Consider the following 27,009-nt stretch of genomic DNA (forward strand, 5'->3'; position numbering starts at 1 on the left):
TCCTCAGCCACTATGGGAACCTGCAGTTTGACCACTTAAGAAAATGGATTTCAAGTACCTTTGTATCTTTGCTTTGTACTGTCTTTATTTAAAAAAAAAATATGTGTTAATACTTCTGTGCATCAAGAATTTGTTGACCAGCATAAGCAAAGACACAATAGTGTCTCCATCCAAAAATGATGTGGTGTGCAGATGAACTAAAACAAATCCATACAGCCTTTTTAACAGATGTAAAGCGTCTGGCTTCAGGACAACAAGTCTTTAAAATGTACACCTAATTGGCAAGCTGGAAAACCCATTCACTCAAGAGCAGACACTGAAACCTAAAACCTTGACTTGCACTTTCTAAAAGTAGACTTCGGGATAGATCTGCGGCCTCCGCTTGTCACCGGTTTAATTCATGTGCCACTTGCTCCACAACACTCTCAAAGAAAAGACGAGAGCCAATCTTCTCCCTCTCCTTTTATAAGCTAATCATTCACACAGGAGCAAGGACGTCTCCCATTTTGTCTGGTAATCACTGGGAGCAACATCAACAGCAGAGCAAACATTGTTTTCATTGCAGCTACTGTATGCAGATTATTTGTGTCATTCTTGATGCGGGTTTTGGCAGGACAATTTGTTTTTCCTGCATTACTGGTCTGCTTATGTAAGGTCCTGTTATGCCCCAAACTAATTGGATTAAATGTTGATTTTGCAATCAGGAAAAAAATAATTGGACTACTGTGTCCTGGGGCTAAATGTTAGTTTAAGGGTGGATGTCTAAACCACAGGATTTCAGGGAGGAATTGTGCAATTGTGCCATTATTTTGAATTCAAGTGGACCTCACAGGGAGAACTTCACTATACTGAAAAAGGATAAATCTGAAGCACAAAAACTGCTGTTATAAACTCATTAAGGAAAAATGCTATCGGGGTTTAATTCAGGACAGTATCTAATATCATAAAACTTGGTAAACTAAAACTTGAGTCCATTCCTTTTTCCTTAAAAACTGTGTGATCTTGGTCAGTCAGGGATTTATTCACAAAAATGCCCTTATGAACAGAGTCTTGTCAGGTCTATATCCTGTAACCTCAACCTCACAAACTAAGACACTGTACTAGTACACTTTATGAACGCTATACAGCTGAGAGCTGAACCTTGAGTTTTTTAGTGCCATATGAATCTAAGTGATTAAGTTGAGGGTGTAAATGGAGAGGGCGAGCTTGGAGGTTGGCGTGGAGGGACAGTGCATGTCTGCGGCCAGCTGCACCTGTCTAACTGCTCTAAAGGAGCAGGGTCCTGGGGCCCCAATGTGGAGCTCAGCCAAGGGGCAGCAGGAGAGGAAGGTAAAGAAGAGAAGCTTAGCGGAGGTTGAGCCGAATGTGATTCCCCTGAGAATCTCTCCCACCTCGTGCTCACCGGAGCTAAATATAACTTTTATTAGGTTTAAGTGGAATTAGTGGAGAAGTTAGTGGTCAGCTTGCTCCTGGATATGAAGACATAGACCTTCTGACATGAGGAAAAGGAAGAGTGAGGTGTGCTGATTATGAGCACGTGCATAAGCATGTGCACTCACACTTGTGCAAGCAGATACAACAGTGATATACTGTCATTTATTTTCCTTACCTGTCTTTCAATATGTGTAAAAGAATATACAGGTGAGAGAAAGGGAGAGGGAAGCAGCTTCATTACATGCAGTGCAGCTGTTTTTACAGTTTTACAGCTGTTTTAACACTGCCAACATTGCAGCAGAATTAAACAGAATTAAACATGCTCAATTTAAAGGTTTGGGCTAGCAGGAGTCTGAAGAGGGGTCTGGCTGCAGACCGTACATCTCTGATGGCCACTCTTGCAGATCATACATGTGAGACGCTGTCTCTGCCACAATCTAAAAACACTCTAAAACTTTCCTAATAAAATCATATTAAACTTCCATTTAGGGTCAGGGTAAGAGTTAAGGTAAAGGTTAGGATACCTAAAGTTAAAGCTGAAAACCTGACCTGTAAAAACCTGATCACAAAACATTTAATAAAGTTGAGTAATCAGTCTGCTTCAGAAACATTCTGATACAACTAATGGAACTTACACTTAAGCTACATAGTTAACAGCTACGTAGCTATCATAGCTGAAGCTAGGCTCACAAAGCAGTTACCTAAACTATGTTGCTACGTTTTCTACGAAGCTATTTTAGCATTAGCTACATTTGCCAAAGCACAGGTTGCTAAAGCTTTCTGAGCTACATTGGCTTATGTAGTAACTTTGATTTTGTAGCAAGCATAGCTATGTTATCTTAGACTAAAGTTAATGAAGCAAAAGTGGGCATCCATTTGTGTAACTACTTATTTTTGAAATGTTTCTTAGTCTGTGATGTTTGCAATTTGGGTATATCATGAATTTACCTGCAAGACTTTGTTTACAGATTAAGTTGCATTAAAAAAAAAAAAAAAATTAAAGTGGAAAAACGTTGTACCAGCATAATCTATACTTCAGTTTGGACAGAGATGTGGTGTCAGATGATAGTCTGTGAGAGGGGTTGTCAGAGATGTATGGCCTGCAGTCAGACTGTGTTGGGATTCTGTGCTTGCTCTTACTTCACTTAGCTTGTTAGCTGAATGTTGTACATTTATCTAAGTGTAGTTGCTTATGGGTGACTATCTGGATTAAGGCTGGATTCTGTTTGAAATCCACACCAAGGCTTCTTTTTCCCTTCCATTTTGTCTGCAAAACACCCAAAGAAAACTAAAGAACTTGAGGTAGTGAAGTAAGAAAATGTAAACTTTATTGCAACTTTTTTCATTCTAAGTTCTCTGATTTACAGAATAGAAAACACTTGTAATGGCACAGTCATCGTAATATGTACATTGCTGATACTGCAATAATCCAGACACTTGTCCTGTCTAGACTTAAGAGTGGCATATTAAGGCACATGGTTTGATCAGTCCTTGGAGAGAAGGAATAACACATCAAAAGCCTTTCCTGCAACTTATACATGAACATACCACAGCATTCCATCAAAAGCATTGGATGGGGAACTTGAGAAGTTCCTCACACCGAGGGCTTGGTTGGGAAATCACAGTTTGTCCGTTGTACATTCAGTTCTAGGAGAGATTAAGACGTCAATGTTAAGCAACATAATACGTTGCGCTAAGACTTTGGTGATTTGATAAGCTTCAGTAGACCTGAGTGTTTGACTTGATACAGTAAACTTAATAGATCAAAGTTACACAACTGATTTAGTGGTAAAACATTCACTGCATGGTAAGAGTCAGTCTGTATCATCACTGCTGGCCAGGACTAACAAAGAGCACCATTAGCATACTGACTGTACAGAGAGCAATGCATTCTGGGATAGAGATGGATACACTTTTTTCATCCCCTAATGTAAATATAAAGTTACATCTCAATTAGTTTTCCCATTAAAAATAATTCTCACAAATCATTTGCTTAAAATGTTAAGTCAAATAAAAATTAGCCAAGCAAAAGCAGCTTAAAATTAGGACTGTCCACATGGTAAGCTAGTTGTAGGTATAAACAGTAGGATAGAAATTAAATGTACACTTCAGAGCTAGTAACCACTGCACCTTTGTGACTTTACAGGCTAATGCTTTCAGCCGTATCAGGTACGTCCAAGACAGCTGCAACAGACTGTTCTGAAATAGATGAGCATCTTATTTATGTGTATTTGTACTCTGAAGAGCTCTTTAAACCATGTCTTCCAATCAAAGAGTAACTTGCTTTTGCAAGACTTATTTAACAAAATTGGTACCACTTTTACATCGCTACATTATGTCTTAAGCTAGGCTGTTAGATTACTTAGGAGATGGTTAGCAAACTTTGCATCAAACTTAAACTGGAGAAAATATCATAAACATAAAAAATGTTACTTTAATACTTTTTGTCAGTAAAACAATGAAGATATCACCGATTTATAGGTACTTTACAAGGCTATTAACCATGCTAGCTGTTAACCAATGTTTACAGTCCTAGCCTATGTCTAAAAGCAGAAAGATTGCCTAGCGCTATGCTAATCCAGCTGCTTAAAGGGAGCTCAACATTACTTATAAAGGAATAAAAGTGGTATCTATCATCTTATCTTATTCTCTTGAAGAACAGGTCATGTCAAACTAGCTTTTAAATATCAACCAATTGCGGTGTCGTCAACCAGGCTAACCTTCAAACTGAATTTGACACACATGAAGATGAGAGCACGCTAACAACATTAAAAAAGTGAGCAGCTTCTTTATAAGCCAGTATACAGCAGGTTAGTACGAAGGTAATAGCTAATCTTAATTTAAATAAAGCTAGACTTACAATTACAGTGGCTTGGCCTCAAGTTCTTCTGGTCTACAGTACTTAGGGACATTCAGATGTGTCCAACAAAGTGGTATGTTGATAAATAAGTTAACCTACTCTAGGAATAAGTGCTAAGGGGTAAGGTTGTTGACTGTATTAAGTAAAGTAGTGAAAAACCATGACTTGAGGTACATTCATAAAACATCAGCCGACAGGCCTGATAAGTTCAAGTAAAAGCCCTTCTGATGAGTTAGCAAGACATACAGTACCACGCTGAGTCGGCCTCGGTACGAAGCTTTCTGTGAGCTAATTTCCTCCTGAAGCATTTCCCCCGAGAAAATCGTTCCAAAATTTTCCATCATTCTTCTATATCTTCATTTGGTCTTCTTGAAAGATTCAGATTCTTTTTCAGCAAACAAGGGGCTTGCTTTGTTCCTCCTTATCAAGAGAGCCAGCAGCAAATCAGAATTTAAAGACTTTAAAACTGCAGTATGTAAACGCACAGATTTCTCCAGAACTTACACACAAACAAAAGCAGAAAAGATTCAAAACATCCGGAAACAAATCAGCCAAGAGGTAAAACCAATTAACATATTTTAAAAAAAGAATGAAAAAAAGTCACAAAGGGAAAAAAAATCATTTTGAACTGTAAAGTGCAAGTATAAAAAAATCTTTCTACATTTCATCTCAAGACAGAGCCTTGAGATCAAGTCAATGGTCTTTAGTGGAAAAGTGCAAGTTGAGAACAGCACAAAAAGAATTTGATTCAAAACGGTAACAGGATAGGTCAGGCGACTCATGTGACTCAGCTTCTCCGCAGGAAAACAGCCACCTCATCCAGGGGCACAGGGTAGTCCTGTAGGAACGTCCCCCCATCGAACACCTGGGCGTTCTGGCTGTCCTGCCATTGAAAGCTTCCATCAGGTAAATAGATATCCCTCTGCACCGCACCCTTCTCCACCACTGGAGCCACCAAAACCTGGAAACAGACATACACAGTGATTTGGTAAAACGGATTCAGATGTGAGAGTAGTACTCTTAATAAGCAAGACATCAGGTTACTGCTGGTGTGCCAGGAAACTCAATCTCTCCCCATCAGAACATCAATGAGTCACCTCGTCTCCGATGAGGAACTGGTCATCGATGGTGAAGGTCATGGGGTCATTTGGACTGAGCCACCACATCGGCCGGTAGATGGGGTTTCCTGTTATTCGCCACTCCTCTGCATACTTCTCTATCAGCGGTACCACATCCCTCTGGTGCTTTGCTATGTAGACCCGAGTCCAGTTGAGCAACTAATGGAAGGAATGACATAAACATAATTAGGATTACAGTTAGGGATGTGAAATTAGCTCATGACAGACTCTATCCAGGGTCAATGTTTGCCGTTTTTGGGGCTTGAGCTCATTATTAAAGTAATCATGTCTCTAAACACACTAGAAATGTTGGAAAAAAGTTGCTGTAAAATGTGAAAAGGATGAAAACTATGTGTGAATAAATTTGGTTTCTTCCCAAAAATGAACTATCACACCCCCCTAACAGTACAATAATAAAAAAAAGCACTTTACCTTATTACTATCTACCGTTTGCCCATGTCTGTGCCTTCATTGGAAATTAGCCACCAACCACATGTTTGTTCAGTGTTGGTCAAAAGTGGCCTAAATGGGTTAGAAATGACAAAAATTGGCCGGCATAGACTGGGGAAAAGGGGTTAGTGGCAAAAATGGGTTAAAAGTTGCAAAAATGTTGCAAAAATGGCTGGTTAGAGTAGTTAAAAAGGGTTAAAGAGTGGCAAAAAGAGGCAAAAATGGTTGAGAAAAAAGTGAAAAGCACTTTTATCGTTTTTGAATAGAAAACAACTCAATGCTGTTCTTTGTTCTTTCTTTGTTATTTCTGATAAAACTGACACTTTAGCAGCATCCACGCTAATGTTTTCTGCCATAACTACATCGGCCTCTCGTTGCTGCTTGCTTTGCCACGGCTCCTGTCACTTTCTAACAGGATCCTAACGGTTCAGACCAGAGCTTTGCATGATGGATTCGCCAGTGAGAAACACGGAAGTGAATCCATCTGCTTTGCAAGGTCAGCACAAAGGGGCAGTTGATGTCAAAAATAGTTACAAGTGGTTGAAGGTTGGCAAAAAGTGGCAAAAATGAGTTAAGAGTGGCAAAATGTTTGTAAAAATTTCTAGCTAAATATGTCAAAATAGGTTAAAAGTGGCAAAAGAGGTCAAAAGTGCAAAAATGTTGATCAAAAAGTGAAAAGCGGTTAAAAAGTGGCTGATAGGGGCGAAAAGTAGAAAAAAATTGGTTAAGTGTCAAAGAGTGGCATAAATGAGCAAAACACTGGTGAAAAGACGTTTAAAAAGTGGGACAAATAAATAATTTCCATATCAGAACCCAATTAAAGCATAGCACACTTTGCAGCTCCAAAGTTAAACAATTGTTAACCAAGACGCTAGCACCAATGCTGCTGATCTCATATATTGATACCATTAATAAATCGCAACTGTTGAGGACCCATTCAGTGGGATTTCCAGGGGCCCAGACAGATACGGTTTGTTTGTACTGAAAGCAGGTGAACAATGGTAAGCTCGGGAGTTAAAGCAACAGCTTCATCAGAACTGGACAACAATTTCTTATTTAAAGAAGAGCAAAAAATCAAACTGAAAGCTTCTGGGAGAAAAGCTGTTTTTGCTCTTCTCCAGACCAGCTTTGGTACAAGTTGAGGTTTCACCACTGACTGTGAACAACAATAGTGGCTGCCTGTCGAACTCAGTGGGACTGCATATGCCTACTATGCCATATATTTTTGGCTCTGATTGACCAGTTATGAATGTGTCAGACAGAACAATCATTCAGTCACCCTCTGAAATTGTTTTTCCAAAGGTTCTACCCTTCCCAAACTTAGACTATGGACTTGTTCTGAGATGAATGTGAAATACATGCAGAACCACGCAATGCTTTTATGAAACATCCTGCATGTACAGCTAGAAACTAGCATCTTTACCTGATGAAAGTGTGTTGTAACCCATGTCTCACTTTTATTTTGAAGAGTGGCAGCGTATTAGGCAGCAACTTAACATTTAATTCGCTTATATAAATGTAAAAAAACATGAGTTCACATCAAACTTAGAAAAAGACATATAAGAAAGCTTGAAGTCTTTAAATTCAGGATGAGGAAAAGAAAGTAGCTTTTTAGTACTAAACTACCTGCCTGCCATGACATGAATGTGACTGTGGCTCTTGTGGCTCAAACATGTAGAGCCCACAGATGAGTCCTCATTCATGTTGAAGCATTTTTAAAATTTGAGAAAGAATTGTTTTTCTTTGTAATTGGTGTGGTTTCAGGACAATGAACAAACACACCCACAGCATACTAAACCAGATTTTACTGTCTTATTTTTCATGATTTTGGAATTTATATACTTTTATACCCAGCTAAATTTATTTTCATGCAATCTAGAGCAACTGAAAAACTGAAACCCACAAAAAAAAAACATTTACTTGACTCCATAATCAACCACATGGAGGGCAAAAATATTATTGGCATTGAGGCCTGCAAAAGACATCGTGCCATCTCTACACGTAGACGTGCAGAGCCTGAGCAGCTCATTGTTGACTTGGTGGTTTAACACCGTCCAAGTCTTCCTCCTGTCTCCCTCTGGCCACACTACTTCAACATTCCTGAAAGGGTCACATCCTCTTCAGCGTCCCAGGACAAAAACAAAACTTGACCGCATCTATAAAAAATGTATTTTTATGAGTTGCGATGGAGAACATTTGTAGGAATGAGCTTGAAGTTGCAGCCCGATTGTGAGTGGACCGCTCTCTAATTGAGAAGCCAGGCGTGCGTGTGGTTTTGAGGTTTTATTGCTGTTTGAATCCAATGAGGTCGCTGCTGTGACCTGTCTGTGACTGACTGAAGTAGCACACATTCTGGAAATAAAGGTGTGCCACATTTAGAATACAGTTTAACCCGTAAAAATACATTTTTAATCATATGTAGGAGTTAACTTTCTACTAGAGTTTCTCCTCAGTCTCACTGAGTTTACACATTGAAGGCAATGCAAGAGACCGAAATGGAAAACATTGCTGCTGTCAAATGTCTCGTTGTCCAAAAGCCTATTTTTATCTTTGTCACGCAACTCAAGTCACAACCAATATATTGTGCAGCCTCAGTCCTCTCTCAGTGGAAAAAAGAGCAGTTGATCGCTCCCGCTCTGTCACACTTGTCAATTACTCATGGAAATCTTAATTGCAACAATAAAGTATTTTTCCAAGACTTGTCCTCAAATTCATTATCATTCCTGCTGAAGTGGCTCTCGAGAGCGGGAGCGAGCCGTAAATCTCGAGGAGGGACAGTAATGCAGAACAGATGGACTCTTAACCACAGGTGATGTCAGGAGGGGGCCAAGCCATCGCCGTTCCCATTGAGTGAAAAAGAAGGGAAAGGAGGAAAAATACCCCTTCCCTTCTCCAGAGGCAGCAAGTGCTTTTCTAGTCAAGACCCCAGATTTCATGTTTTTAGAGGCATCAATATCCGTCACCTGACTCTGAGACACGATAGGCTATGTTTTCCTGCCGTTTAAGTTAAACAGTTCAGCTCTCATTTCCAGCAGGTCGGAGTTTTTATAGACTTCATCTCATGCTCCTCTGCAAACACGGCAGTGAGAACTTCTCAGAAAACAGCCTCACACCTGAGGAGAGGCTGAAACTCTTCCCTCTCCTGCCTCATTCATTGAGTAATCTTATCTACTTTGTGTGACGGAGATAATCTCCCTCTTTCTTGTCTTAAGGCGATTAATTTGCAGCATTATTCAAAGCCCATCACAAGCCTGTTACCAAAGTGTTCAGAGGGTTGAAAAGAACCACCTCGCTCAATGCCAAAGGTCCAGAATTTAAGCTAGTGTTTTGTTTTTCTAAAAATGTGTGAATTGTGGCCAGACTAATCCAGCAAATTAAATGGAAGTCTATGGAAAAAGACGCTATTCTTAAACATGTAGCTCTGGCACCTTTAACCTCCAGAGACCCTGCATGTATATGAGGACATTACATTTTGGCTGTCCAATAGCTAGCAGTTATTTTAGCTGAGATTTTGGAGATAATTGTCCAGAATGTCCATGGTAGTTTACATTATTTCATTTGAAATGCTGGGAGAGTTTTGCTGTGAAATTTTCAGGCATTTAACTAAAGATTTTAGGGATTTTTTGAATATTTTTGTGGAATTTTCTGGTATTTTTCAAGTATTTTAAGGAAATTTTGGGCAGATGTTTGTACAGTTTGAAGATTTTCTCTGGATGTTGGGGATAATTCAGTTTTTTTAAATTTTTATGGGAAATTTAGATGGATTTGCTTTGGAAATCCTTGGGTAATTTTATGGAAATTTATGAATTTTAATTTATTTTGAATAAAATTTTCAGAATTTCATGGCAATCAAGGGAAGTTTTTGGTGGGCTATTTTAAATTTGCTAAGACATTTTAAGGTGATTCATGGAATTTTGGAAATTTATTCATAAATCTGAATGGAAATATGGGGGGGGGGGGGTCTTTGAGATTTTCAAGGACTACATGGAAATTTCAGGATATTTGATGGAAATGTTTCGGAGAATTTGCCATGACATTTAAAGCTATTTTTATGGAAATGTGAGAATTGTTAATGTTTGAGAAATTGGGAGGGAATTTTAGTTAGTGGTGTCCTTTGAAATTTTCAAGGAATTTTATAGAATTTTATGGAATTTTCTGTGATTTTTGTGGATGTCTGGAGGAGTTTTCTGCTGTTTTCATGGAATTTGGGGGAATGTATTTAGATGTATTTTGGAGATTTGATTTACAGAAAAGAAAAGGGGGAATCTGGTTGAAAATTTCAAGGAAGTTTTGATGACTTTTAATTGGAATAATTAGGTTTTGTGATCAACCTTCATGGCTCAGGCCTCAAGAGAAAATCTGAAAGAAAAAGAAGATTCAAACCCTGATTTTTTTTTTTTTTTTTAGTGAATGTGTCTAACAGCTGAGTGACATTATGATGAAGAAGGGCTTACTTTGATTGGGCAAACATGCTTTAAGCATTTGCATCATCTCATTGCAAATATGTTATATTTTTACCTTCTCTATCTTTGTAAATCTGAACTTCTTCACATTTGTAAAATAAAAAGAGTCCTCTCTCCATCTTTGACATTTTCTTATCTGTAAATGAGAAATTTGTCCAAATGTCAGACTTTTCTTGCTTTCTCCTTAAGTTGTGAAAAACCAACTATAATGTTCATCCAGATGCCACTGGACAATTCCATGATTTAAAGCTCTAGCTATCCGGGACTATCCAGGAGCTGCAGTGATGTTTTTTTCTTGCTCCCATCTGCAATGGCATATGACCTGCTTCCACAAGATTTGCCTCGTGCTGCCTAAACAGCCCTCTAATTTAACGCTGAAAAAGGAGGGTTGAAACCAGAAAAGGTCCGCTTTTTTTCAAAAAAAAAACAAAAAACAAAAAACAAAAAACAAATAAAACACCAAGGCTGGCTAAGGGTTTGCACCACTTAAAGGTACAGTGTGCCTAATAAGGAATATTAGTGACATCAATTTGTCAGATTCTTGTGGTCGCTGTGGCTACAAGTGAAAATTCAAAAAACACACATCTGTTGTTTAATCCTATAGCTCTTGTACTATGAAAACATGTCGGTGCAAGATGGCAGAGTTCAGTGAGTCCAAAACAATTTCTAAATTTAAGCGATTGAACATTGATGAAACATACTGTACCGATAAATATTATGTTCAATTCTACCAAGTTGTTTCCACTAAATGTGACTAAATATTACTCACTGTATCTTTAATCGGCTGGAAGGAAAATGTTGAATTTTGAATATTTGTACAAGATCCCATTTTGCAATTTATTTTTTGATTCAAGATGTGTTTAGATCAAGCATAAGATTTATACCCGATCTTCTCCCACAACCCAGGGTGGCGTATGAAAGCTGATGACAGGAAGGAAGGCTGCGATCTCCAACCAACGGATGAACAACTCCTCATCTGTGACCAGCTCTCTAGACAGAGAGCCACCTGAAGATAAAGAGAAAAATAAAAATATCAGTTGAACAGCTAAGGATGGTTACCAAATCCTAACTTAGGCCGGGCACACACTAGACGATTTTTTAATCTGAAATGATTTTAAAACCTTGGGAGACCACAGACTTCAGGACAACTTCCAAAGATTTTTCATCTTTAATCCTCTGAACACACACACTAGATGACTCAGCCAGATTGTCAGATCACTGGAAACCACACACCTGCCCACCCGCCTACAACCTTGTGTGATCAAGTGACTTCAGAAAAAACAAACACGGATGTCAGTCGATACCGTCCTGCTGTCTTTCCACAACAGGCTGTGCTGGCATGCATTACAGGTGCAGCAACAATCATAAAACAAGAGAAAGACTCAGGACGAAATCCTGGCTGGAATTAAGGTACAGTTGTGTTCATGGTCATGAGCAGTGAAAGTACGTATGATTTGTCTGGTGACCCTACCCAGTGTGCTAGCTCTCATTGGTTGCTGTGGGTACTCCGTCAGCAGCCTCCCAAACCCTGAAATATCAAACATGTTTGATATTTACGATTCAGGGTTTGGGAGGCTACGACGTGATTTGGAGCAGTAAATTAATTGTGTTGACACCACACACATGCAGACTACTCAGACTAATAATCGTTTGCAATGAGGCTCCAGTTGGTATACGCCCCCATGATCGTCGGGGGAGGCAAATCTTGCCCCAAAACGGGCTTGAAATCCTGTAGTGTGTGGCCAGCCTTAGGCCTTAAAAAATGAACAGTGCAAAAAAAATCCAGGAAGAAAGAATGTGTATTGACCAAGGTTATTATCGTATATAAAACTAACAAAAAAACTCAACTGTGGGGGCGGGAAGTGAGGTTCTAACCCTTGCTGGGTTTTCTTTAGTTTGTGGTGTTATTTTTAATTTTCTTCCCCTTCCCTCTTACCTTAACTTTTAGGGTTCAGGTGCCTAACCCTCGTTGGGATTTCCTTAGTTAGTGGTGTGTTTAACTGAAATTTCACCCCCTTCAGTAATTTTTAAATTTCTATTTACAAATTCTGCTGTTTTGAAAAATACTCTCATACCATAACCTCTGACAGTTAGCGGAAAATATATTTAGTTGTCATTCTGGTTCCAGCTTGGTTAATGTACGTCCCTTTCTGCCCTACGGTCGAGGCCAAAACATCCCACCATAGAGGTCTGTAGCCAGATTCTCTTGGCTGTGTCAGTAGTTTGTGAATGCGAATGAATTGCTTGAATGAGATTCACTAATAAAAACTTTATATAGCAGCCTCCATCAGCAGTGTGTGAAAGTATAGCCTGGCTTCCTCCAGCGAGCTCTGCATAAAGGGACAACGCTCTCTGACACCACTGGAGGCTGGTGCCACTACTGCCTAATACTGTATACAACCCTACTTCAAAAATAACCAAATATCCTTTAAAATATCCCTTTATACCCCACTGTTTATTCCTTTTTTTATCATTTAGTTTGCCTTGTCATGCCTTTCTTGAGAAAATAGTACAGCTGATCCAGTCACAAACAGGAGTGAAAGAGGTGGTCTTTTCAAAAGTTTGAACTAGGAGCCCATTTTCAATTAAAAAATGCTGCTGCCATGTAAATAAACAACCAAAACACAACAAAAGTTTACTGTTCTTAGATTAAATCATTGCCATATAAACAATGTTCTTGCCCACATCACGTGTGTAAACTTGATGTGATTGACCATCACAGAAATGTGAACTATTACAGGAATGTTGTTCTGAAAAGGTGAGATATGTTCTTTCATATTTTGGTGAGATTGACAACTCAAGACCATTTATCTTTCAATGAAATGGTTTAAAGGTCACATATTTTACCCTTTCAAGACAAGTTTATATTGCTCTCAGAGGTCCTCAAAACATGCCTGTGAAGTTTGTTGCAGAAAAAACACTCCAGTATTGGATTTATGCATGTCTAAAAAAAAAATCTCTTTCAGCTGTTTCTGTGTCAGTAGCTTTAAATGTTAATGAGCTATCTGACTCCGCCCCTCACGCCACCCCTCTCAGGAAATGGATGTGGCAGGGAAGAACTTTCCTCCAAGCCGGGAGGGCCAACCAAACCTGGGGGTGGAGCTAACCCCACAAGTCATCATGAGGGGAAAATCTGAGAGTGGCTTGTTTCAGCACACATTTTCTGAAAGGTGGAGAAAGAAATGGGGGAGGGAATGGCTTTTTCTGATTCTTGGGGGGATTATAGACAGGCCGGGGGCACATGTTTTGGCTAGAAAAGCCTGAAAAAGAGTATTTTGCATAATGTGTGACCTTTAAAATTTTGGAAGTTTTGTAAGAAGTAATACTGGTGACCTAAAGGCTGTGGTATTACCTACTGCATCAGGAATGAGGAAGTTGTATCCCAGCAGAGTGTGGTGCAGCAGGGAGGGAATGATGCCCTTCAGACCCATTGAGCTCCAGTCTGACTGCAGGGGGGTCATCCTCACAAATAAAGGCTTGTGGCTTGACCTGAGGCAAGAAAATCACCAATTTAGGAACAATGATGCTTCGAAGAATCAGTGAAACAATGACAAACCAAACCCTGGTCTCTAAATCAATGTAGGATTGAGCCCTACAAACATGTTTACCGTGTCCCTGCTGTCACAATGGTGGTGTCTCCTATCCTTGTGGCCACATCGGCCAGCAGACTGATGTAGTTGTCCCCACTGAGAGCCTGTGGCGATCGCAGTCCCTGCTCCTCAAACAGATTCCCTTCGCCCCCCTCCAGTATGACGTACTCCATCCCTAAGTGGGCCTGCAGGGATCCCACCCTGTCCAGGAACCAGCTCACCGCTCCAGGGTTTGTTATGTTCAGCTTTACACAGAACTTCCCACGCCACTGACTCATCACAGGGACCTGGAGAACAGAAAAAATTACACACAATTATTTAGTGTTTGCTTGCTGCTAATGAAGTAATAGATGTAACAAATAAAACCTTTTTTTTTTTTTTACATTGCTTTTCTTTTCTATCAAACAGCAGCTTGTGAACGGAGGAAGGCTGTGAGACAGATGGAAAGCGTCCACTTTGGAAAAGTTTGGTGTCTGGTTTCATTTAATAAAGACTGGAGTGTTTTCAAATGTTAAGGAAAGTTCACTGTTTAGACTTGGAATATGTTTCTATGAATGGATCGATGACACTGAAGGGAAAGGAAGCAGTGCCTTGTGTTGTACAGTGTTTATAAAGTGAGACGAAGCCTAGAGGTTTCTGCACGGACAAAGCTGAGTGCTGTACAGGATCATGACCCGGGTCTCACCAGCTGTCCCTGGGGGGCTGAGGGCAGACTCAGCCAGTAGGCCTCGGTGCCGTCCATGAGGGAGGAGTGGAACTGTGTGGTGTCCACGGCCAGGAAAGGGGACAGAGTGATGGAAATGTTAAGAAGCTTGACAAGTGGGAGGTCCCTGGTCAGTCTCTTGGACATCCCCCTTCTCCTGCTGTTGAGGTAGTCATGGTCCTTCAGAGACACAGAAAACACGGACAGTTACAAACATGTCAACAGTACCACAATACTTAGAGCTATAATGGACTAAAATGAACCAAAATAACTTCAATTAACACTAACATGCACTAAATGAATTCCTTTATATGGATAGAGATGATGCAGCCCTATAGGCCTTTTGCCTCTGACATCATGATGTCTCCCTGTGTTTCCCTACCATTTTTCCTTGGAGCTCCCCTTTATGTACCTTGGGGAAGCTGAGCCCCCCCCCCCCAGACCCACACAAAAAGAAAAGTGATAATTTGCTGTTAAATTGATAAAACCCTTTAAAAAAAACCTTTCATTTCTTCTTAACAACAGACTTTTGTATGAAGTACTACATAACTGTTTTATCATGTTTATAATTTGGGCTGCCTGGGAGGAGACAAACCCTCCACTCTTCTTAGAAGGGTGTTTCTGTGGGAATTTGTGCCCATTCATTCTGGAGAGCATTTATGAGGTCAGGCACTGATGTTGGACGAGAAGGCCTGGCTCGCAATTTCAGCTCCAGTTCATCTCAAAGGGGTTGAGGTCAGGGCTCCGCGTGGACCAGTCAACTTCTTTCACACTAAACTCATCAAACCATGTCTTTATAGTCCTTGCTTTGTGCTCTGGGGCACTGTTGCACAGAGTTGGAATAATAACACTGTCCAAAATGTGTTGTTGTGCTGAAGCATTAAGATTGGCCTTCACTGGAGATAAGGGGCCTAGCTAACCTTGCAAAGCAGATGGATACGCCCATTTCCTTGTTTTTCACTGGCGAATCCATCTTGCAAAGCTCCCATATGAACCGTTTGGGTCAAGTTAGAAAGTGACAGGACCAACCAGCGTCGAGGGGCAGTACTTTCAGGCTCAGCAGAGTCGTGACGTAAACAAACAGCAGCAAGAGCTGGTGCAGTTATGGAGGGAGAGATTAGCGTGGATGCTGCTAAAGCGCCAGTTTTATCAGAACTTGACAACATTTCTTCGTTAAAAGAAGAACAAAGCAGCAGTGAGTTGTTTTCTTTTCAAAAACGTCAAAAGTCGAGTACTTACATGTCTATAGTCACCATATTTCACGTTTTTCCTCAGTAGCTGCGCACATGCAGCTCAATAGCAGCTACATCACGTGTTTTGTTGCTCTGATTGGCCCGTTGAGATGTGACAGACAGAACGTTCACCCATTCGCACTCTGAGTTTTTTTCAAAGCCTCTGCCTTTTATCAAACATTTCTGACTGAAGCTTTCCCAGCTTAGGGCCTAGCCCAAACCCTAAAAAACAGCCCCATACCATTAGCCCACCTCCACCACCAAACTTCACAGTTAGCACAATGCAGACAGACAGGTAATGTTCTGCAGGCATCCTCCAAATGCAAGCAGAGAGGCGTGATTCATCACTCCACAGAACACATTTCCTTTACTCCACAGCACCAATGTTGGTGTTCTTTACACTGATCCATCTGAAACTCAGCATTAGACTTGATGATGTGAGGCTTGCATGCAGCTGCTCAGTCATGGAAACCCATTCCATGAAGCTCCCACTGCACAGTGTTTGTGCTTGCATTAATGCCAGTGGAAGTTCAGAACTCATCAGCTGAGGAATCAGCAGAAGTTGGCAACATTTTGCCCCACATGCCTTAACAGTCATTGATTTGTGATTTTACGTGGCCTTCTTGTGGCTGAGTTGCTGTTGTTCCTGAACGCTTCCACTTTATGATAATATCACTTACAGTTGACTGTGGAATATCCAGCAGGGATTAAATTCCATGAATAGTCTTATTGCAAAGGTGGCATCCTTCAAGGTATCATGCTTGAAGTCAATGAGCTCTTCATTACACACATTTCACATCACAAATGGAGACTGCATGGCTAGGGGCCTGATTTGATACTCCTGCGGCAACGAGTCTGATTGAAACACTTGTATTTAATAATTAACAGGTATAGCCAAATACTTTTGTCTGTATAGTGTAGGGAAACAGTCTATCTGATGTTTCAGATTAGTTAATTAGTATCTGTGACAACAATCCAGAAAAAATCAGCAATCATTGACTACTCTTTAAATTGATGCTAATTTTTCTATAAATCTGTTGAAGACAGCAGTTATCATTATTTTTAATATTATTTGTAGGGTCTCACTCAACAGTATGGTTCAAATCATGCATCAGCTTCACTGTGGCTCACAGTAATATGAACCCAAAATAGAAACTAATTTTTGCAGATATTTGCTATTAAGGGTAATAAGGTTGGCTGAAATAACTACATCTTTACAGCGTATTGATTATTAACTGTACTTTTATGCAGATATCTATAAAAAGTGATGAATAAGCATAGCATAAATATTTTCAATGAAAGCTGCTATGTCATAAGCATCAATCCTTTGGAAACTACATGGTAAAGTAAAGCATGGATTTCATGTTACATAATCATGAAGCGAACATGTTCAAGAGCAAAAGATTGACCTTGGAAGGTGAGCCTAGTGTGGGAAGAAAGGGTGGATTAGCAAGTATTATGTAATTTCTAAGAACATTGTTTTTGTCCTGATATTTGAAGCTGTTTCACTTTTTCCCTAATTTGATTATGAGTCAACTTGAATTGTCAAACACTAAAACGTGAACTTAAAGAAGCCAGAATGCAAGCCTAAAAAAGGTCAAAGAAGAAAGCAGTATTATGAAGGATATCAGCTTCAAAAACATGGCAAATAAATTATCAAACCAAACTATTTTCCAAAACCAGCCATCATTCCCAAAGACTATGCACAGTGGAAAAGGAAGGCGGCAGTGTGACTGATAATTTATGAAAACTTGTAAAAACTGGAGTGAAAGAGAAGCTTAGTTTTTACAGAGGATCATTGTTGCCAGTCACACTTCTGTGCAGCCCTACACCTAAAAGTTCCTGAAGTTTCCATGCATCACCGTACGCTCGGCTCATTCTTTATTGAGGGGAAGTGGCTGATTCAGAGCCAAAACTGGTGTTTAATACCTTTGATTTACCAGAAGAATAGGGATTATGGGAAACTGTTTTCAACCAAATGGCATCCATCCACAGACATGTTCATTCCTAATTCTTTCACACCTTCTGAACAGTCTGAGCTGGTGATGGCCTATACGTGTTTATAATGAGAACCCAACCTCCCCGATAGATAGAGTTTGTAAAAACACCTCTCCCTTCCATTCAGCATCAAACTGGAGTCAGTCTCACCTACTGGAGTTAGTCTTGGCTTCAATCCTGTCATATCTCAACACATTCATTTCTTCACCATCCCACAAACACCCCTCTAAGAGCAACCTGAGATCTGTGAGGAGAGTTTCTGTTTGTCTTCTCTCAGCTATATTTGTTTTGTAATGGAACATCTCCAAGTATTGACTTAGATCCACTCTGACTGTGGTCCTGCTGCTCCTGTTTCCAGGCAGTTCCCAGTAACATTCAAGGAAAGTAGCTGGATAAAAGTGAAATAGTAATAAACATGGACATGAGAAGAAGAGAGGAAAAACACCTGCCTGCCTGTTTTTGAAAAATAAAACACCAAATATGGAGAAAGCAAGATAAGTTCAGAATATCTTAAAGGCACAGTACGTCAAATTTTTGCACTGGAATGTCTGCATTAATAAAAGAATGACTACTCCTTTATTATATATATATATATGTTTCATTTGTATCCTTACATTAATCAGATGATTCAAACAGTTTTCAAAGCCAGAGAAATTCTTGAGTATTTTATTGGAAACACTGGATGTTCCATTTAAACTGATCTTTATTTTATTTTGAGCTGCTACTTGTGATCAAGATTATACTCCATGATGATCTGCTCCATTCAGGACCCCATAAACGCTGTGGACCCACTAAACATTTCAAAGTCAAGTTGAGTAGAAACATAAGACAGAAAACAGTTGTGTTGGGTGAATCTGAGCAGCACATCTTTACTCTTCATCTTTTGTTATTGCTTTGATTGAGAGCACCTCTAGCAGGGATATTTACATACTGTGGGTTTAAAATTTCAGGACATAATTTGTCCCTCAGGTTAGTCCTCTTCACTCTTGTTCTAAATGTTTAAACTTGAAGGCAAAGCCCTTAAACCAACCTTTTCTATGTTTGACATTTCAGTGAACCTGTCTACCCTCCCTCACTCCTCCTGCTCTCTTGAGATCCACTTAAGGAAACTCTTTCATCTCTCTCCCTGACCAGTTCTGAGCCCCTGACCAGTGAACCCTTGGCCGGCTCTAAGCCCAGATGGCTGAGGAAGAGGATTACACAGCTAGTTGGTGTGAGAAATGGCTGCACAGAGAGGAAATGATCAAAAAGCTAGCTAATTTACGAATCTAAGCTGAAACAAAGATACACATACAGTGACATCTTCAGTAAATCATGTGTGGGAATTTATTTTTTGAAACATGCAGTTGCACCAATTTTAATGGGATTGTTTTGATAAGAGAGAGCCATTGCATGCATAGTCATGGCCGTAGCACAGAGGGGGAAAGGGTACTGATTACCAGGGCCCACAGTAGGGAGGGGCCCTTGGGAAGCCTGCAATGAAATGTGTGTTTATATTTATTCTTTCCAAGTAATTAGTGTCCTTACTGAGTCAAAAGCAACTAAATGAATTGGTCAACGGACAGAAATTTGTTTCAAATACAGGGAAATAAAATTCTGGGGGTACCCTGCTCCTCCCTTAAAAATGTCCAAATGGTATGGTCCAGCGCTGTGAAATAATGCAAGAAAATGTAATTAACAAAAGTAAAAATATTGCACATACACTGGGAAATGGTGGTTCAGAAATACATTTTAATGCTTAGATATTTGTAAAAATGGAGCATGCCTATTTGTTGACTTGCCAGCCAGTTAAGGGGGGCCCTGTGTAATATTCCATCTGGGGACCCAAAATCCCTAGCTACACCCCTGTGCAAGGTACTCAGTGCCTTCCAATGAAAGTTTTTTTGTCTCAACACAATAATGTGAATAACTTGGAGTTTTATGACATAACTTCACATCTACCATCATCACTTTGCCTCAGTCTAGCGTGCCTACCTATTTTTTGTATAAAAAGCTGCAAAATGATACATTTTTGTTTGCTGCAGAGAGCTTTGCCTTTGAAAGATCAAGTCTAGGTGTGCCCTGGGCCTTAATATGACTATACAAGTATCAAAGAAATTTGAAGACCACTTAAAAACTAACATTTTCTGTAGTAATTTTGGTTTTTCCTTCCTGCATCTTTGTTTCATCTGGATTTTTTTTTTTTTTTGATAATTTAGTGTAAATATGACTTACAACAGCTACACATTTTTTTGGGATTTGTTAAAATATATTCCTTTAGAAACAACTAGTGTAGTTCTGTACATAGTATAGTGCTGTAAAGTACAATGCAATACAATGTTTTACATCACATGCCTGTACAGTGCAGCATACAGATGCATCTAAGAAAACTAGAATATCAAGTAAAAGTTCTTTTCTTTCCCTGTGATTCACTTTTTTTAAAAAAACAAAAACTTCCTTATATTCTTAATTCATCTCATACAAAGTGAAATATTTCTGGACTTTCATGTTTTAATCTTGATGATTGCTCGTGAAAATCAAGAATCCGCTATATCAAAATATTAGAATGTTGGTGAAAAGTCCAATTTGCAAAAGTTTCCTCAGTCTTTATTCTCTCATTCCGGTTCAGTACACACAACTGCAATCATGGGGAAAACTGCTGACTTGGCGGTTGTTGAGAAGACAATTACTGACACCCTTCACAAGAAGGGGAAAGCCAATCACTGTGAACCTGAACCCCATAGAGAATCTCTTCATAACACCCCAACAGCCATGGGCCTATTAGCTCCATGCCATGTTGCATGGATGCAGTTGTTTGTGTAAAAGGGGCTCCAACCAATTACTGAGAGCATAAATGAACATCATTTTCCAGTTTGACAGATCTTTTTTGGACTGCTGTTTTGTGATATTCTAATATTTTGGGATACTGGATTTTTTGATTTGTATGAGCGGTAGGCAATAATAATCAAGATGAAAACAAAATTAGTCTTGAAATTCTGTATTTTACTGTGTAATGATGAATCTAGAATATACCTGTAGTACTGTAAATTACTGTAAAGTATAGTGCAGTGTAGTGCAGTTCAGCAGGCTTGGAGCAGCTCATACCATATCAGAAAGGAGGGTGGTGGAATGTTCATTAAGGCTGATGACTCCCTCCCCCAGCTGGTGTCTCCTCAGACGGTTAGAGAAGGTCCTCAGCTCCCTCTCCACCTTCGGCCCTGAATCCACACTGGCAAGCAACTTCCAGAACGGCAGCCTGAGGCACACAGAGGAATCACATGATCTGTTCAGTTCACTCCCACCAAAAATTCTTCAGTCACAGAAACTTCTGAGAACTTCTTGAAACTTCCAAAGCAAAATCCCTGCAAAGAATATTTCGTTTTACTAATGTGTGAACTGCTATGGTTAAAATGAACTATAACTGCCTCAGAGAGTTTGAATTAAAACATGGTGTAGCAGTTCACCATGTCTGTGCCTGATTATACAGTGAGAACTACAACAATTAGAAATGTTCAGTATTGCAAGGCCCATCCACAAAGTCCCTCTACTCCTTTCTCCAGAGCAGGACCTTTTAGTGGGCAAAATGAAGTCCTTTGAATTTTATGAAGATGTGGAAATGCACTGAGGGCCTCCAAAAAGTCCTGCTGTAAGTTTAAAACCCCAGGCATCCCGATCTAAGCCAAACTTACCACAGTGCCTTCATGTTGGGCAGCTCCCTACTGTGCTGGGAGAGCTGTTGCACTGCTTCCTGGTGAGCAGCTTTCACATCACGGGCCACACACACAGAGTACTGCAGAGGCAAACGCTCCATACTGGGCAGTGACTGCAGGCAGAACTGCTGTCTGCTGTCCACCCCCAGCTGCAGGGGAATATCCGGAGACACAAGCACTGCTACACCTGCGTGGAAGAGGATACAGGATATTAAATCATTACATCACGCTGGTCAGAAATGAACACACGTTGTTTCAGAGAATGACATAAACAGATTATATAATATTTCACTTGAAACAGATCTGAGCCAGGCCTTGATGCACGGCAATAAAAAGTTGCGTACGTATGAGATACACTGCAGATTCCTCTAATATGACATAGTGCACAAGTGTTACTGAGACCAGGATGAGAGTAACGGATGGAGTGTTGTGGGAGGTAGAGTGTGGGCTGTGTCAGCTGATATAGCTCCACTCAGATGTGAGAAAAAGACTCCCTGGGATGAGATATTGCAGTACACGGTTAGATGAGTTTACACCGCTGGCAGCTTCTACCTGGGTCGGTTACACTGCACACCAACGAGAGGAGGCGAAGGTAGATGAAGTATGAATCAAAAGGAATGTTGGGGTTAAAGATCTGTTTTCTGCATTAAAACAGCACCATCAACTGTTTTCACTAGTGTCTTGCCCCATTAATGCATCATAAACCCCTTGAGCTCACTCACTCCAGACAAGAACATTTCAGGACAGTGAACCTGGCATTTTCCAGATTGCATGTCATGACGTCAACAAAGTATTGCAGAAGTCGCTGTGTATGTTTGCAACCTAAACCAGATTGGGATATTAAAAACAATAAAGTTAATCATTTCTGTACACTATTTGAAAAACTACTGTGCTGTTACAAAAATTTCACTTGCATTTTGCCAGTGGATTCACTGGGAATACTCTCAAAACATCATTATAAGCTACTTGTAGCCTCTCCATGCTTGCTTTCTTGGAGTTTGTCTATTAGAGTGCAGTGCACTGAGGTGTATCGTACGCTTTAAACACAGTCAGCGACACAGCATCTGAAGGCAAACTAAACCTGCAAGCAGGAATATCAGCTTATGCATTTATCTTTCAGCATTGTCGGTAGATGTCATCATTAACAGTGATTGATTTATATGGACCCACATATAAATGTAAAGCATTTATTTGGCTCTTCTTTCATTTTTATGTTCACTAATGACATCTAAGTTTGTAAAAGATATTCCTGTTTTAAAAATAGGGGCTGCAAGGTGGCACAGAGGTTAACCCTGTTGTCTCACAACAAGAAGGTTCGCTTTCCAGTCAGGGCCTTTCTGTGTGGAGTTTGCATGTTCTCCTCATGCATGTGTGGGTTCCCTCTTGGTATTCTGACTTCCTCCCACCACCAAAGACATGCTCATTAGGTTAAGTGGTGACTCTAAATTGGCTGCAGGTGTGAGTGTGAGCATGCCTGGTTGTCTCTGTTTATATATCAGCCCTGTGATTGGCTGGTGACCAGCCCAGGATATACGCTGCCTCTCACTCAATGACAGTCGTGATAGGCTCCAGCCCCAAATGATCTAAACAGTATAAAAGATGGATTAAAAATAGTTTTAGAAAGTCAAACAATAGAGGTTGGAATCATGTAAATCTTCTTAGCTTAAGTCTTAAAAGACTCAGAAAGAATGTACAGTATGTTCAAGTAACCCTTTAAATAAAGAAAGTGGTCTAAATGCAGGGTAAATAGCCAATCATGGTCAAGGATTTAGAATGGGGCTTTATCTTCTCAGGAGATTGTGTGGTCTTTTTTTGCAGGTTGGTTTGTTATGCTTATTCACTATGTGGAACCAGCTTAACTCCTCTCAACTTTACTTTTTTCCCGTTTGGAATTGTACCTGGTACCAAGCGCATTTTTTACCCCCCCCCCTCGAGGTTCCAAAAGAGCTAAGCAGGCACTAAAACGTCATGCCAAGACACTGCAGACCACTGAGGGGTCTGTGCTATGACAAAAAAGCAACTACCCCTTTCCTCCATTGTTGTTTTGTTTGATGTCATGGCAGTCTCACATCATTGCACAATGACGATCTAGCTTATGTTTAGGAGGTACAATCAAAGTGTATTATGAAAAATGAAGTGCCTGGCACCAAAACTGAGTTGCACATCATTATTGGCATACTTGCAGCCACAGACCTGCCCTACCTGCTTTCATTATTATTATTATTATCAGTCATATATGTTATTATTACTGTTGTCAATGAACTATGCATCTCTCTGTTGGTTTCCTGGGAAATTCACAAGGTCGTCTTTTACTTTCCACTGTACAATATTCATACTCATGGTTGATAAATGTTAGGTTGTTAAGCACATCTGGTTCAGGCTGAACCCCCCATTAATGGATAGATCATCCTGTAATTAAACATGTCCAGTCCCCAGCAAAGGGAACCCCTTTCTCTTCTGCTGTATGTATACAGCATTTCTCCAAGGCCATGTGAAACGATGAGATTATGTGAAGCAGATAATCGTGCCCGCAGATGTAGCTGCCCTGCAAGGAATGCCTCATCCCTCTCAGGTTACCTCTAACCCCCCATCCTTACCACTTCTCACCCGTCCTGACTCCCACCTTCTCCTGCCTGTTTTTAACTACCTTCCCCTCTGCTTCTGCTGTCGGTCCCATTTCAGCCTTCAGCCTTCAACCCAGCGTCTCTCGCTGCTTATTTGCCTGAATCAGCAAAACTGAGATTTGGGATTGAAGTGATCAATGTGAGGATTAGATTACAACATCCAGACTTCGAACCCAGTCTGGCTCACTTCACGTCCCGTCTCAAGTTTCAATGGCCTCACTGTTCTCCCTAAGGCAGGGACCAGGAGCAGACCGGATACTTGTGTTCGTTTATAATCAGATTAATACTTTCAGAGATCAGTGACAAACTGTGTAAAGCCGAGCTGAGAGCCTTCCATCTCAGGGCGATTCTCACGTGTTTGCAATGGATAATGTCAAAGAGATACTGGTAACTCCTCAGCTGCCTCTCACAAGGTATTAGGTCACCTCTCCACTGCCTGTGATGGACACATAAAGGCAGACAAAAGTAGATTTTTACAAGGAAATACCATTACATATTAAAACTACGGGATATAAATGGCATAAAGGAATTTCCAATAAAGCCAAAGTGGTGTGAAGCTGTGCTTCTAAATAATGTGCCTTCACAGAGGACTAGAAAGTAGAGCAGGGGAGAAAATGTTATAGCTTTATGGGAGGATGGAAGAGGAATGCAGGCAGTGGAAATAGAGGCGACCCGAGTACACCAGACACCGAGCAGCAGTAGAATGATGTGCAGATACAGCAGCCTGCAAACAGTGTGAGTGTTTTACCAAAGTGCACACAGGGTGGAAAGTGGAGTTTAAGTTTGCAAGCATGACTTCTTGAGTCATATTTAATTTTTATGGGAAATGACACTGCAATGCTCCAAAGGAAGCAGAACAATGCTGAGAAAAAGCGGCCGTACCTTTTAATCCACATGCAGTTCGGAGTGTTAGATATGCAAAATCCTCTTTGAACAACTCAAATAAAACTGCATGGATGAGTTTGAATCATCAGGGAACTCCTTTTTTGAACTTCTAAACCTTGTTAAATAGGGAGAGAGCTGTGTATGACACACATACTTGTCTTTGACTCGGACGCACGCAGCAGACTGAAGCAGGAATCAATAAGTGTTATTTAAAGAAAGTGAAGCAGGTCTGAGGCCTTGAGTTACAGCCAAGATGGGGTGCCCAGGAGTTAAAGGGAAAGAGAGAGAGAGAGTCGGGGGGGGGGGGGGGGGGGGCTATTTATAGAACAATTCCTTAAACACTCCAAACTTCCCCTGAAATATTTTCCACTAGCTCTCAAAAGCAGAATTACACGCTTGACCAAGCGTATCCCCTCACCTTTACAGCAGCAGACAGGCAGGGGTTAAAATGCATGACGTTTTCTGATATGACACGGATTTTTCTAATACGCACAAATCCAGCAACCCTCATCAACTCTTCGAACACAATCAAACACTCTTTACCATGAAACTATAGACTTACAGGACAGACAGAGCAGGACTTATAGCGCTGTAAAGCTCTTTCACTTCCTCTCTCTGAGCAGGCTGGACGTTTGTAGCGTTTGTGACCTTGTGCACTTTCTGATGAGTTGAGATGGTTTTAATGTGGTGTGTGGGCTGCCGGCCTACTTTGTGCATGTGTTCCAGATGGGCCTCTCTCTTTTACCTGTCATAATTGTTATTTAAGACACCTGTGGGTACTTAAAGGCCTGCCTAAGGTTATAAAAAGGTGTATTCAACACTAGCTATGTGTCTGTGTCTGAAAATGTGTGCCTGTGTGGGTTCAGGCATGCGTTTCCTTAACAATGGAAACTTAGTTTCTGTGCCCAACCTCAAGAAATTGATGGCCACATAACTGGGATTTTGCCATAGTAGTAAATTTCCAATTCCACTTATTGAAAAAATAATGAAACACTAAAGAGGCGTTCTGTGCACTTTTTGTCCCATCAGTCAGTTTTATTGTTTGAGGGGTGAGATGCTGGGTTTTTTGAAAATATAACAAATAAAAACATGTCTTTCTAAATAAAAATAGACCAGAAAAGATCATGTTATACAGCATTATTTGTTGAATTATAAATAGACAACAGACTGTTAAATTAGAAATCACTTTTCAAGAGGTTCCAATTTAGCTTTTATTTACTATTCATATGAATAATGTTGTTGATTCTCTGCCCACAGAACTGGCTGGGCTCCAGAAAACCCCAGTGAATGGACCCTCCCCAGTTACGATGAATCAACGATGTCAGTGCATGTGTGCTGGACCAGTAGCATTGGTGCTGGCATCCTGGATAACAGATACCTCATTTTGGAGCTGAAAGTGTACAGAGCTATTATTGGGTCTATATGTAGAAATGTTTTAATCATGCCACTTGTTGACACCTTTTCACCACTTTTCCACCCATTTTTTCCACTTATGATCCATTTTCACGTCTTTTTCTACCACCTTTAACCCATGTTTGCCAGTTATTGCCACTTTCAACCCATTTTCACCACTTTTTTGCAGCTTGTAACCCAAATTTGCCAGGTTTTGTTTTTTCATTTTGGCCACTTTAATCACTTTCAATACACTTTTAATCCAATCCAGTTCTTTCCCCTTTTATTCCATTTTCACTCTTTTTATCACTGTTTTTCCATTTTCACCATTTGCTGCCTGTTGAATCCATTTTTGCCACTCTTTCCCACTTTCAACCCATTATCAACACTTTTTTTGCAGCTTGTAACCCAGTTTTGCAAGATTTTCTTCTTACCCGTTTTTGCCAGTTATTGACACTCTTATCCTATTTTAGCCATTTTTAATCCACTTTTAATCAACCCTTGTCAAATCTTGTGTTCCCATTGTCACCACTTTTTTGCCACTTTGCCACATTAACCAATTTTTGTGAGT

The 27,009-nt window shown here is 40.2% G+C and overlaps 1 protein-coding gene across 2 annotated transcripts in view; it reads right to left on the reverse strand.

Moving 5' to 3' along the window:
* Positions 1 to 2,737: 2,737 nt before the first annotated feature.
* Positions 2,738 to 27,009, reverse strand: part of si:ch211-236l14.4 (SITS-binding protein) — a 43,929-nt gene continuing 19,657 nt past the window's right edge. Inside the window, exons 3-10 of one of the 2 annotated variants that reach the window (XM_041794832.1) lie at positions 21,517 to 21,724; positions 20,933 to 21,083; positions 14,601 to 14,798; positions 13,934 to 14,202; positions 13,678 to 13,814; positions 11,210 to 11,331; positions 5,392 to 5,571; positions 2,738 to 5,255 (exon numbers count right to left, since the gene is read on the reverse strand). In XM_041794832.1, coding sequence (XP_041650766.1) covers positions 5,082 to 5,255; positions 5,392 to 5,571; positions 11,210 to 11,331; positions 13,678 to 13,814; positions 13,934 to 14,202; positions 14,601 to 14,798; positions 20,933 to 21,083; positions 21,517 to 21,724 — 1,439 coding nt within the window. In that variant the 3' untranslated portion in view covers positions 2,738 to 5,081. Of the gene's footprint in view, positions 5,256 to 5,391; positions 5,572 to 11,209; positions 11,332 to 13,677; positions 13,815 to 13,933; positions 14,203 to 14,600; positions 14,799 to 20,932; positions 21,084 to 21,516; positions 21,725 to 27,009 lie in introns of those variants that run through there. The other variant, XM_041794833.1, reaches the window with a different exon arrangement.

Source organism: Cheilinus undulatus, linkage group 9, assembly GCF_018320785.1.
Source record: "Cheilinus undulatus linkage group 9, ASM1832078v1, whole genome shotgun sequence".
NCBI classification, from domain to species: domain Eukaryota; kingdom Metazoa; phylum Chordata; class Actinopteri; order Labriformes; family Labridae; genus Cheilinus; species Cheilinus undulatus.